General features: G+C 37.2%; 1 protein-coding gene across 1 annotated transcript; it reads right to left on the reverse strand.

The window, feature by feature from the left end:
* Positions 1–10,072: 10,072 nt before the first annotated feature.
* Positions 10,073–11,707, reverse strand: LOC128552769 (zinc finger protein 862-like). The gene has a single exon (XM_053533831.1). The coding sequence runs from the start codon at positions 11,705–11,707 to the stop codon at positions 10,073–10,075; it is 1,635 nt and encodes a 544-aa protein (XP_053389806.1).
* Positions 11,708–13,345: the final 1,638 nt, after the last annotated feature.

A 13,345-nucleotide genomic window follows, 5' to 3' on the forward strand; every position in this document is an offset into this window, starting at 1 on the left:
TTTCTTCATTTTCAGAAAGAAGTCTGATACAAAACTGGAATTATTGTATTTGGAATAAACACTACGTGAGACTAGAATTGTACGGCTAGCAATTTACTTCTACTTTCTTTTCAACAATCAAAAATTTTTCAAGTGAAACTAGAACCTGTTTACAGTCTGGCTGTTGGGGTAATTGTGAAACTGTCCCTAGTTTCCTGAGCAACAACACACCTTCTACACACATTGACATCTCAAAAAGAAACAGGCAAAGAAATAGTGATGCTCTGCACAATGAAACTAAAGATACTGGTGTACAGCAAAATTTTATTGAGACAGACTTTATTAACATTAACACAGATTCTAAGAAAATTCATGTTGATAATCACTCCTTTGAAGAGAATAGATTTTTGAGGTGGATTTCAGAAGTAGGAGACTTTGCCAAACCTAAAGAGTGCTTAGAGAAAAGAGGACACAATATGATATATGAAACAGCACCAAATGACATAAGCCATGCAGTTGAAGTTATTGGTCAGGTATATGATAAAACAATATTTGCTAGTGAACAGAATTCACAAAACACTAGAAATAGCAAAAGGTTTAAGCTTGATGCTATAAAGGGTGAAAACATCACATCAGCTTTAGTGCCTGGTTTAATGAATTCTGCAGAGAAGATAAGAGAACATTCAGAAAATGATTTTGACTATTTCACACAGAACAGTGAAAACTTTGGAAATGCATTTCACGTGAGTAATCATTTGCTAGGCGATGAGCCTGATATTGACGCAGTTTCAACTACAGCATGTGGTTCGTTAAGTGATATGGAACACAGTGATGATGAGGATTTTCACCGTCATGATGACTTTGTTGAAAAAACTTGTATTGGGCAGAGTTTGAAAAGTGGCTATGTTAGCAAGAGTGCTGACATGGACATTTGTAAGAGTAGTTTTGAGAATGATGTTTCAAGCTCTGCAAGTGATGGAAATGAAAGTTGTTATGCAAGCCAAAAATGTTCTATTTCCTTTCCACCTGAAAGGGATTTGGAAAAGGTTGTTAAAAATTACACACAAAGCACGTCTTATATAATACACCAACACAGAAATGATGCTAAGAGAGCATGTAATGCCCATATTTCACAAAATGAAAAAAAAAGTTTGATTTCTTCTGAAGTAGACCAAGGTAAAGATGAACATTTAAATGAAAAAATGAAATTATATACGACACCTGCACACCGATTGTCATTTTGTCCAGATGTAAAAAGCTGTATAGATTGTAAGTCTTGTATTTCTACGGATAATTTTGACCATTGCTGTGAAAGTCAGAATACTTCAGCCTGCATTCTGTGTACTTTAAGTATAGATAATACTTCATTACAAGGCATGTCCTTTCAAAATAGAAGACACATTTCTATTGGATTTATTGGAAAAGTTAAGAGTAATGATGCATGTTTATTCACAGACAGTGAAAAGGGATTCACAATGGCTAGTGATGAAAGTCAGTCGTGTTCTGATGAAAAAGTAGTATTTAGTCCTCAAAGAAAAAGAGTATTCAAAAGAAGAAGGAAACTGAAAACAGAAGTGAAAATTGACAGGTCAAGGTCATCACATTTTAAATCAGATATCCATAACCTATCATGTGTGAGACAGTCTATAAACACAGTTTCATCAACAAGTTCATCCATATCTTCCTTTCCAAGTAAGGTGCAAAAGGTACCGAAGGGGAAGAACAAAATCAGATCATCTCTTGTTAAATTAAACAAAAAAAGATTTAGGAAGTCACCTTGCTCTACCCCAATTGTGTGTAGTTCTTCATCTAAATCACCGGACTCTGCCAGTGCATTAGTTTCAGGTGCTAAAAGCAAAGCTAGGAGTATGTTGAAAAAAGAAACAATGAAAAGTCATATCAGTGAGCAGCGCTGTAATTACTGTAACATTTTGCGTAAACGACACTGGCAACCAAGGTTCCCGTTCCTAGAAGATAATGCTGGTTTGGATGATATTGATAGAGTTAATAGAGGGAATCGTAGCAACAGTTTGAAAAATGAACTCTGTCAGTCAGTCTTTGATGATTCTGGAATAGGTACTTCTACAAAGAACTCTAAAAAGTCACTTGAAATGTGCACCAACAGTTTGCAGATTAATGGAAATAGTATCAGTTCTGACTTGTCTCAAAGCAAAACAGTAACTTCAGGTAAACATGGAAGCAGTGTCAGTTTTAACTGGCCATCAAGCAAAAAGTTGTCATTGGATAATGGTTACTCATCGTCTAAAGATGAAGAAATATCATTTATTAACATCCATAAGCGTGCTGACATAGATGGTCATTCTAGTGATTCTTTCAAGTCAGAAGATTTTAAATCTGACCAGAGTTGCCTAGGTTCAGAAAGTGAGATTGAATGTCAGAGAGACTGTGAAAGAAGTTGTTTACATCGGTCTGGTAAAATTAACCTAATATCAAGATTAAAAGGCCAAAGAACACAGTTTCATTGGAAAAAAAGTACAAAATATAGAAAAGGATTGAGATTAAATGTGCTCAATAAAAAAGTATGCATGAAATATCAGCAAAAACTTCTGAAAGATTATTTTTCAAAGAAGAGACAATCATTGAAGTCTTTTGTAAAGGAAATACATATAGAACCCAGACATATAATAGTTTTTGGGTTAGGCTCGTACTTCGATAGACTAAACAATGGTCCACCTCCAACAACACAGGAACGTATGCAGTATGAATGTCTCCGGTTAGCTACATTCCGTAATTATACAGGAGATGGGAATGCCCTTGCCCTTGCTAGAAATGGATTTTATCATGATCACAATGAGGGTGCAACTTTCACCAGATGTTTCCTCTGCGAAGCTCAGCATTCTGATTGGGAAATGTTTGATGACATAAGTGCAGAGCATAGACGACAGTCACCAAATTGCCCATTCCATGGGAACAGAGATGAAGAATCTCTGAATATATCAATAGGTTATGGAGACAGTACTGGAACCCCAGCTAGGTCTTTTACTTCAAGTTCTGCCAGTATATCCCAGTCTTCATCAGGCACCTCATTGTCATTATATACAAGTAAAAGTGCTGCAGCTGTGGGGGAGTCTTCAAGAAGTCTCCAAAGAACTAACATCAGTCAGGACCATGTTGGCAATAGTGTAAGTTTATTGCTCTATACATCATTGCAGGCCAGTCTGGCTAGCCATATATAGGTAGAACACACATTAAGGTGAGACTTAGTGCGCCCGCTTAGCTAAGCAGGTAAGGGCGTTGGTCTATGGATCTCCGGGTCATGAGCTCGATCCTCGGGCGTGGCGTATGTTCTCCGTGACTAATTGATAAACGACATTGTGTCTGAAATCATTAGTCCTCCATCTCTGATTCATGTGGGGAAGTTTGGCAGTTACTTGCGGAGAACAGGTAAGTACTGGTACAGACTCCAGGAACACAGGTTAGGTCAACTGCCCGCCGTTACATGACTGAAATACTGTTGAAAAACGGCGTTAAACCCAAACAAACAAACAAAGGTGAGACTATGCTCTCCTAAATGATAGAAGACACTGTGTCTTTGGTCTTTTATAATTCACCTGTAATATGTGGAATATGTCAATTACTCTGAGGGAACTGATGAATACTGGTAAGGATTCCACAAACATCAGATAGATTAACTGGCCAGCATGTATTAAGTGAAATATGAAAACTGTTTAACCGGTACTCCAAACAAAACAGAATTTAAACAAAACAAGTGTCATTTCATATACGTTTGGTATTTTCTTAAAGCTTGATGATTAATTTTGTTATGTAATGACATTACAGAGTCTTAGGATAATTATCTTGTAGTTTATAAGAAGATTCAAGACTTACCTGTACCTTTAACTAAGAGCATCTGCCCTGAAAAAAAGGTTTCAGTATTAGATAGACAGTAAATATTTGGAGGCATTTTTCGTAGTCTGTTAATTCTAGACCTGAAATTAAAGAAAAACGTTAGATCTATGCAAGTCAAGCTTGACATCATTACCAACCTTAGGCTTCAGCACTTGAAAACAAAAGATAAAAGGTAAGGGTAGATTTCTCGGAAGCACAAACCACCACAAACACAGCCACAGAGCCACGCATTCATCTGGTGTCTTATTGTAAAGTTTGCTCTCACTTTAAAGCAACAGAAATTACTCGGACTTTGTACTTATTTTTCTTAAGGGAGAAGAGAGCATTCCGCAGCAGCCAACAGAAGAATCAGAAAGTAGCGACCGTTCCTTGTTGGCATTGTCTCAGCCACGTACACAACGAGCTCTGGGACGGACAGGGCACTCCTATTCTACTCTACTATCATAGCTCCAAGAATAAATAATGTAGCTACAGGTGTTAGAAGTAATGGTGAGTGCAATAATGTATTTTTTCTCTTGTTCTAAATTGAAATATGATATTGAAGACATTTCATAGATTTTTACCTTACCTGAGCCAAAGGCTGAGGGTTAGCTGTTGTGATCGCTTATCGTCTGGCGTCCGTCCGGCTTTGTACGTCCGTCCACACTTTCCTTAAAACAACATCTCCTAAACCACCAAACCAAGATGAAACTTGACGACTTATATAGGGAAAAACTTTGAAAATCTTCTTGTCGAAATCAAAAGGGCCTAAGGCTTTGATATATGGTATGTAGCGTGATATAGTGCGCCTCTACCAAGGTTGTTCAAATTATTCCCATAGGATATAATATGGCCCTGCCCTGGGGGTCACATTGTTTCTACACTTATATAGGGAAAATTTTTGAAAATCTTCTTGTCAAAAACAAAAGGGCCAAGGGCTTTGATATTAGGTATGTAGTATCATATACATGTAGTAGGCCTCTACCAAGATTGTTCAAATGATCCCTCTAGGGTGAAATATGGCCCCGCCCAGGGGTGTCATGTGGTTAGACTTGTATAGGAAAAAACTTTAAAAATCTTCTTGTCTGAAACCACATGTCTTAGGCTTTGGTATTTGGTATGTAGCATTGCCTTGTTGTTCTCTACCAAGATTGTTCAAATTATAACCCTGGGGTGAAAATAGGCCATGCAACGGGGGTCCCTAGTTTTACATAGACATATATAAGAAAAAACTTTTAAAAAAATCTTCTTGTCTGAAATTGCAATGCATAGGCTTTTTATATTTGGTATGTTGCATTGCCTAGTGGCCCTTTATAAAGATTATTCAAATTGTGCCCCCGAGTTAAAAAGAGGCGCAACCCAGGGGGTCCAGAGTTTTACATAGACTTACATAGGAAACACTTTGAAAATCTTCTTGCCTGAAACTGCAAGGCCTATGCTTTTGACATTTGGTATGTTGCATTGCCTAGTGGTCTACTATGGACGGATAGCTCAGTGGTTTGCACACTGGCCTTCCAATCCTGAGGTCGGGGGTTCGATCGCCGGCAGCTACTTGGGAATTTTCAGAAACGCTTTTCAGTGTTTCCCACCCAACTAGAGGTGTACTGGTCAGGAACCCAGGCAATCCTTGCGTGTATCAGTGCTATACACTGGGCACGTTAAAGAACCAGGCTGTCTATTCGAAACGAGCTGGGCTAAGTTAGCCGGACAATCCTGTATCTGATTTCTGATCTCTCTGCCGTGGGGGCTTTGTCTCACTCTGTCCCTCTGGTCAGATCGCTCTGTGTCTGTACTAGTAGAGGATGAATTATGCGCCCTGTGTGGCTGCATTTGAACTATGTAAAGCGCCTTTGAACGTGAAATTGATCATGAAAAGGGCACTATATAAATCTGGTATAATAATAATAATAATAATAATAATACCAAAATTGTTCAAATTATACCCCTGGGAAGCAAGAGGCCTAGCCCTGGGGGGTCCCAAGTTTTAAATAGATTTATAATGGAAAAAAACTTTAAAAATCATCTTGTCTGAAAGTTTAAGGCCTATGCCATTTATATTTTGTATGTATTATTGCCTAGTTTATCTCTAACAAGATTGTCCAGGGGTCACTTGATATATGAGTTATATAGGAAAAGTACTTCAAATATTATCAGGTCATGTTTCCTAGACTGTTTAATTATATTTACCGGATGACCCAAGTGATAAGGGGTATGTGACCTTGACTTGACCTACTAACCTACTTTCTTGTTTTTTAAGATACAGTCTGGAAATTGGGATGACATGTACAGTTTTGCACACCAATCTTAAAACTGACTTTCAGTGACCATGAATATGACTACCGACCTCCTTTCTTCTTATTTAAGCTTTAGCAAAGAAATTTGATCAAGCAAGCAACTTAACTCAGGTGAGCGATATAGGGCCATAATGGCCCTCTTGTTTTCCTTTGGACAGATTTTTTTTTATACATATATTTTATATATATATAATTTCAGTGATCACATCACCACAAACATTTTGAAAGGATGGGCAGGATAAATGCATGACTAATTTGAAATTGGCATTCAAAACTGAAGTAAACTGTGAATTAAATTGCATGACAGATGTTGAAGGACAAACCCTTTATTTATTACCAAAGATTGTAAGAGCTATAAAAAGGTGCTGATGTGTACAGAGATTAAATTGTAGTACGTTTAAAGTCGGCTGATAAATGTCAGCCGGTTGAGTGTGTTAAGTTATTAATTTAGAATATCAGATCAGCCTATATTTAGTGGTTATTAGGCCATAACAATTTCATCTGTAGTTCTTTGAAGTTCAATCACCCCTTTTATGTCCCCGCCATAAAATGGGGTGGGGGGGGGGGCGTGGGGGCATATAGTGTTACCCCTGTCCGTGTGTGTGTTTGTCCGTCTGTGTGTTCGGGAAAGGGTGATGTTCGTGTCCGATCCATAACTTTGACATGCACTGTCCGATTTCAGAATAATTTTAAACAAATAATAAGCATGGATGGTCGATGTGTTATACGCAAAAACCAGGCCCCTAGGACTATGGTCAAGATCACACTTAGAGGTCAATATTACAAACTAGAATGAATTTGTCTTGAGCATTCTTCTTCATGCATGGATGGATTTTGATGTTAGTTGCCTCAGTTGTATACCCTCATGAGACAGATTGTCATGCGTCAAACAAGGTCTCTAGTTTAGAATTACTTCCCTTTCTTGTAACTATAAATAGCTTATATTGTAACTTTCTTATTTACTTTTCGTAGGGAAAAACTTGTAAGGATTTTTGTATGGATTTAGGATTTTTCGTTTCATTTCTATTGTGTTTTGTTGAACCTAGTAAAAGTTAAGGTTCGTGCAAAGTTTTTGGAGACCATCCCTCTGGTAAACTGTGTACCTCCTAGACCATTACTATTCATAATATATAGAAGAAGTTGGAAATTCTTTCTACCAAGGTCACTCAGTGTCTGAAAATATATATTGTGTCTTATAAAACAACCATGTACTTTGATTCTCCACATTCTATGTATAATTTTGTAAAACGTCAAACTTATTTTCCAAAATATTATTTCTTAAACTGTATTTAATTGTATAGACCAGGTGTTTAAAGTCAGGTCATATGACTCTAACATATTTATCAAGGTACTCCCACAGCAATGATAAATGAATTAACTTATGTCTGTTTTTGAAAACTCTACTTGCTTTCATTTTGCAATGTTTTGAAATGTACATGTTTTGTAACATTTTAATACTCTAGAGCACCTGTAGGTATATGTTCGGCTTACAATTATCATTGATATCAGAACAATCTCTCTTTAAATCCTCTTCTACTTGTTCTGAACAATTTGGTATGCTTTTTATGAAAACAAAGGTCTATGCAAAAATGTCTATGTTAGGGGAGATTTTAAAACACTTAACTTGAACCTCAAATCTTTTTTATACGCCTGTCCCTGTAAGATCGGGGCGTATGATGTGTACTTCCGTGACGGGCGGGCGGCGTTCAAAGCATGTCCGCTCTCCAGTCGAACAGTTTCAATCTTCACTTAACTTACTGGCAATGTTTGTGGGCCTATCTCGGCCAAGTTCGATAACCAGCCAAATCGCCCCAGGCACTCTTGAATTATGGCCCTTGAATTACTAGAAATACTGCGAATTTAGCCTTTTCCGCTCTCTTAAGTCGAACAGTTTTCATCCAACGGGCATATTTTGTGACTGTCTGGCACTCCTGTTGATTATTTATGCGGTAAACTGTGCACACAATTGTTAGCAAACTACCCTGTCATATATCCGTTGCATATAATTTAAACCTTGTACTGGTATATCTGGTGACTTTATAGTACGTTTGATAAACCACACTGGTGACCATGTACTCAAATGCACCTTTGTACAACATGATAAAATCATGTTTGTTTTCCTGAAAGTGTATAATTTCCCACATTTTAAAAGGCTGTAAGTACTAAAGATGAAGTAAGAATGATTAATTTTAACTTTTCAACTGGTAGTTAAGTTCATTACTTTTATTTACCTCAATATTCTTTTTTTTCTAGATTGCACTGATCCTTTGAACAGAGACTCCTCATCTTCAAATACAGGGAATCATCTACCAGGTATCCACCCCTCATCCATACTGGGTGGACCAGTTGGGGTGGGTGCTTTTTCGGGTAATTTCTTGATAATTATAGAAGGTAATTTTCTTTTAAGATGTCGGAAAGACTAAAGATACTAAATGAGCAATATCTCCAATCCCTTAATAATTGAAATACCTCAGTATTTTCTTACTTAACAAAGGAATGTAATAGCCCACACAGAAAATGAACTTGGTATGTGAATTGTCAGTGGCGTTTCATATACTGGGTATGCCTTGTAACTGAAGTAAATTGAATTGAAATTGCATCAACCAGATCTCGTGTAACATTTTAGCTCACCTGAGCCAAAGGCTCATGGTGAGCTTTTGTGACCGCTTGATGTCCGTCGTCTGTCGTGTGTCGTCAGTCGTCCGTCATGTGTCCGTCAACAATTTCTAAAAAAAATCTTTTTCGTGAAAACTACTGTGCAGAATTACACCAAACTTCACAAAAATGATCCTTGGATGGCCCCCTTTCGAACTTGTTCAAAGAAATGAAATCCATGCCGAATTCTGGTTGCCATGGCAACCAAAAGGAAAAACTTAGTATGGAGGTTTGCGGCTGTCCGACCACAGAGTGTGGTTCTAAATGCCTCATGAGGATCCCGTGCCCAGTTTGGGGTTGCCCAACGGGGTTTAATCTCACCCCAAGTGCGTAACGTGTGTGATTAAAATTAGACATACCGCTCACACGTAGTCCCTAGCTAAAGAGCTATATGGGTAGAATACGGTGTATTATTAATCGTATAAGACATGCTGGTTCTTCTAGAATGTTTGTTTTTGTTGTTTTGTTGGGTTTAACGTCGCACCGACACAATTATAGGTCATATGGCGACTTTCCAGCTTTGATGGTGGAGGAAGACCCCAGGTGCCCCTCCGTGCATTATTTGAGTTTTAAATATATTTGCGATTTAAAGTCAGTAAAACGTGTATTATATACCTCCAGCCTGGGTTAGTTTCTACGCTTAAAAATTAAGTAGGGTTGACAGATTTTACCAGGAAAACAATATCCTGACGCATAAGCGCTTTCGATCCGAAGGTCTTCTTCAGTTGCTATAAAATCTGAATCCTAAGTTGTATGAGATATTTTAAGTATATATCAAATATCGGTACTTTATGTGGGTTCCAATTTATTATAGTCTTTTCTACAATTAGTAATATAGGTGTAAGTGCATATAACTATTTACGCTGATGTTGCGTAAGGTATATATAATTTTGAAGGGTAGGTTCCTTCGCTCTAGAGTAAATTTCTAGACAATTTGTAACCACTATAACAGGGGTGTAGAAATGTTTTGAAGTAGCAGGAAAATGTATCAAAGTAGAAGGAAGGGGGGTCTGGGGGTCCTCCCCCAATAGGGGTCAAGGGGACAACGTCCCCTGTAGGGGGGTCAGGGGGGCGAAGCCCCCCGACCCGACAGTGATTTTGGCCTCTCTGGAAGACAAAACTCGAGTCATCTGAGGCAGGTTTTTCATCATTTATTTGGCTTGTTGATGAATTTAATTATGTAAAAGGAAATTCAAAAAACATTTATAATTGGCACATATAATATTGACTAGTAGACACAATTTTACATTGACTAGAAAATGGCAATATTTGGAACATCACCAACTGTTCTATCATTAGTCATCACTATCATAATCAGACTGAGAATCAGATTCATTCATTTCAAGTCTACATGATTTGTCATAAGCCAACAACTCTGCTCTAATAATATCAGAAATTTCTTCCCTGCTAATGACATTTTCAGCCACTGAATCAGTTTGAACCTCTGCTTCAGAAAAACATTTCACTACACTTGCAGTGGCTGTGCTTTTAGAAATTTTACCTGTAGGCAGTTTCTTTCTTTTTTTCTTTGATAACCAAAGCTTGACAGAAGCCTTACAGACCTCATCACACTCATTACTTGAGACCTCTGGACCATTTATGCTAACATTCATTAGCACCTGAAGCATATCATTTTTCAGACTTGACCTCAGCCTAGTTTTAATTCGTTTTACTGCACTAGCTCCACGTTCAGGCCATGCATTTGAGACAGGGAGTGACAGTAAAATATCAGCAAGGTCACTAAGAATGGGGTAGAAATAGTTCAAACTCACTAACCTTTTCAGGCACTCATTTTGAGGTTTGACTTCATCCTCAGAGTTCCACCTTAACAAGTCATATTTTAACTTGCCCCATTCAGCAGTGAGCTCATCTTTGTCAAGATCAAAGTACTCTGCAATTACCTGTATATCCTTAACACCATAACTTTTGAATGCTGGATCATTTTTACCAGGAACCTTGTTTGCATCAATGACAGCCAGAGATGACAAAATGGGCAGAGTGTTGCCAAATCTGGCTTCAATATTCTTTTTTAATGCATCTATATATTTTCTACACAGACACTTCATGCCTGTAATGTCATGGTCCGAGGGTTGTAATTCTAGCATGCTCAAACAACCATCAGTTTCAAGATCTTTACACAGTTTTTCAATTGGGGACAAGCTGTCTGCTATTTCATCAAGCTTGTCATTCGTGTATTGGATGGAAGGGAGTACTTGACAAAGGCCTATGGTTCCTAGCTGAAAGGTCTTGCTAAGCTGATCAAGATGGGGCAAAACTTCTGCCAAGATATAAACAGCACTGACAAACTTGAAACTTCTGATTTTAATGAGTAAGCCAAGTGCAGCTGAATCACTGCTTTGCAGTTTGTTTAGAGTCTGCAACACAGTAGGATATTCCTTGAGGATAGCTTGTACTGAGCTATTAAAAGAGAGCCACCTAGTCTGACAAGCTTTTTTCAGCCTATGCATAGCTACATTCTTACTTTTATCTACTGTAAACAGTAATGACTTCATTTCAGTTTGGACTTTGAAATACACAGCTAACTTTTTAGGAGAATTTTCAAATAATTTCCACAACTGAACTAGCCACAACTGAACTTGTTTAAAGTAGGTTGCATCTTCTAATGTGTCAGTACAAGCTAAAGCTAGCCTATGACAAATGCAGTGAATGCTAATCAGTTTAGGATTCACCTCTTTCTTAAGTCTGGCTGCAACCCCATTTTGCTTGCCAGTCATAACAGATGCGCCATCTGAAACAAAAGATGACAGTTTTCCAATTTCAAGCTCAAAGTCTGTTAAAGTTTTAACAATCATCTGTGTTATAGTCTGAGCATTAGCAGAATCAGATTCTTCCAGCAAATTATCTATGGACAGAAATACTGTTTTAATATCTTTCTCAGCTTTGTCATAAAACTGTACAAATGTAACCATTTGCTCATAAACAGAAACATCAGTGACATCATCAACAAGTATACCAAAGTGTGGTGCTTTCTTTAGTTTTTCTAAAACAGAACACTCAAGAGCTTCACCCAATACCTAAAACATCTCTCTTAATGATGGCCTTGACTTATGGTCAAAATATTTCATTTCTTCTAACCCTAACTTTTCTATCAGTTGTATCAATGACTCGGCTTTTTTGTTAGGTATTTCCTCTTTAACAAGCCAGTAAACTGTTCTAAAAACTTTCAACAAAACTGTATCTGAAACTTTATCATGTTCATCTATTTCTTTTTGGAAGTAGGAGACTCGTTGTAAAAGTTCAGTAGTTACAGCAGTTTTGTGCTGCTGGGTCATAACATGGTCATCCAATGCCTGTAAACGTAATCTTGAGCTGGCTTCCTTGTTAAACGTCTTAGATTTGTTCTGGGGATTGAAGCAGTCATGTTTCTTACACAATAAACAGTATATGCCCTCTCCTTCAACATAAGTAGCCCACCAAATACCTGTTTTGTCACAGTATGACACTTTTTTGTCCAACCAACTATGCTGAAACTTATATTTCATAGAAAGCATACGACTTTCTTCATTCTTAGAAATGCTGCAACAACCCGCGAAACATTTATCATGATGGTGAGTGACTTTCTGTGCAAATAGATCATCTACTAAAGATATAACTTCAATGGCCTTAGGTACATCTGAGCTATCCTGTGACTTTGATACTTTAGATGATTCTGCATCAGGTCTTGCTTCACTTGCTTCATGTCTTTGTGACTTTTTCTGCTCTGTATCATCAGAACCTTGAACATTAAAATATATGCATTCAGTCTTTGCTGATATAGATTACCATATTACAGAGTAGCAGAAAAGAATATATATTTGTTGAACTGGTTTAATTCTTGATTATTTCTGCATGTAAGCAAACTTAATTATAAAATGTGTTGAAAACATTTTTGGACAGGTTCAGTCTTTGTACCTACCAGTACACTTGGGCATCTGACAGTTTTCTGCAGACTCTTTCAGTTTACTATCATCAGGAATGGAAGTGGCTTGACCTGGTTGATCAGAACCTGAAATTATTGACAAATTTAATTTTATTATAACTGATTAAATATTGAATCTGAAACACACTTACAAAACTTATAATTCATTTATAAATTAAAAAGTACGTAATCTATCATTTCAGTTTCACACTGCCAAATATAGTTATGTCAAACAGAATCAAAGTCAATTTATTATATATTTTTACTGTCAAAATCAGTATTAGAAAAATTCCTATTTCAAAACAAATATCGTACATTTAGTTTTCTTAGCTATCTCTGGGGTATTCTCTGGGTCAGAATCATTGGGTTCTTCTGAAACAAAAAAAAAAGCAAACATTTACGAAAATCTGAACAATGTTCAATCATAATATTACAGATTAAATATTTAAATGAAATCTAAGTCAATATTTTGAGGTTCAACACTCATAACAATTCCTCAAGACTCAAAGAAAATTCTGCATATCCATTTCAAGCCCCTCCCCCCTTAAAACAAAACAAAAATGCAAAATGAATGGTAATTAGTGGTCAAAAGTTCATACGAAAACAAAGCATATGATTGACCGACCAAACTTCTTCAAGAGAGTTGCTG

This window comes from Mercenaria mercenaria, unplaced genomic scaffold (assembly GCF_021730395.1).
Source record: "Mercenaria mercenaria strain notata unplaced genomic scaffold, MADL_Memer_1 contig_3136, whole genome shotgun sequence".
Taxonomy (NCBI): Eukaryota; Metazoa; Mollusca; class Bivalvia; order Venerida; family Veneridae; genus Mercenaria; species Mercenaria mercenaria.

Excerpts from the sequence above, each read along its gene's own strand:
- LOC128552769 (XM_053533831.1), bottom strand. The coding sequence starts at position 11,707 with ATGGTTACATTTGTACAGTTTTATGACAAAGCTGAGAAAGATATTAAA.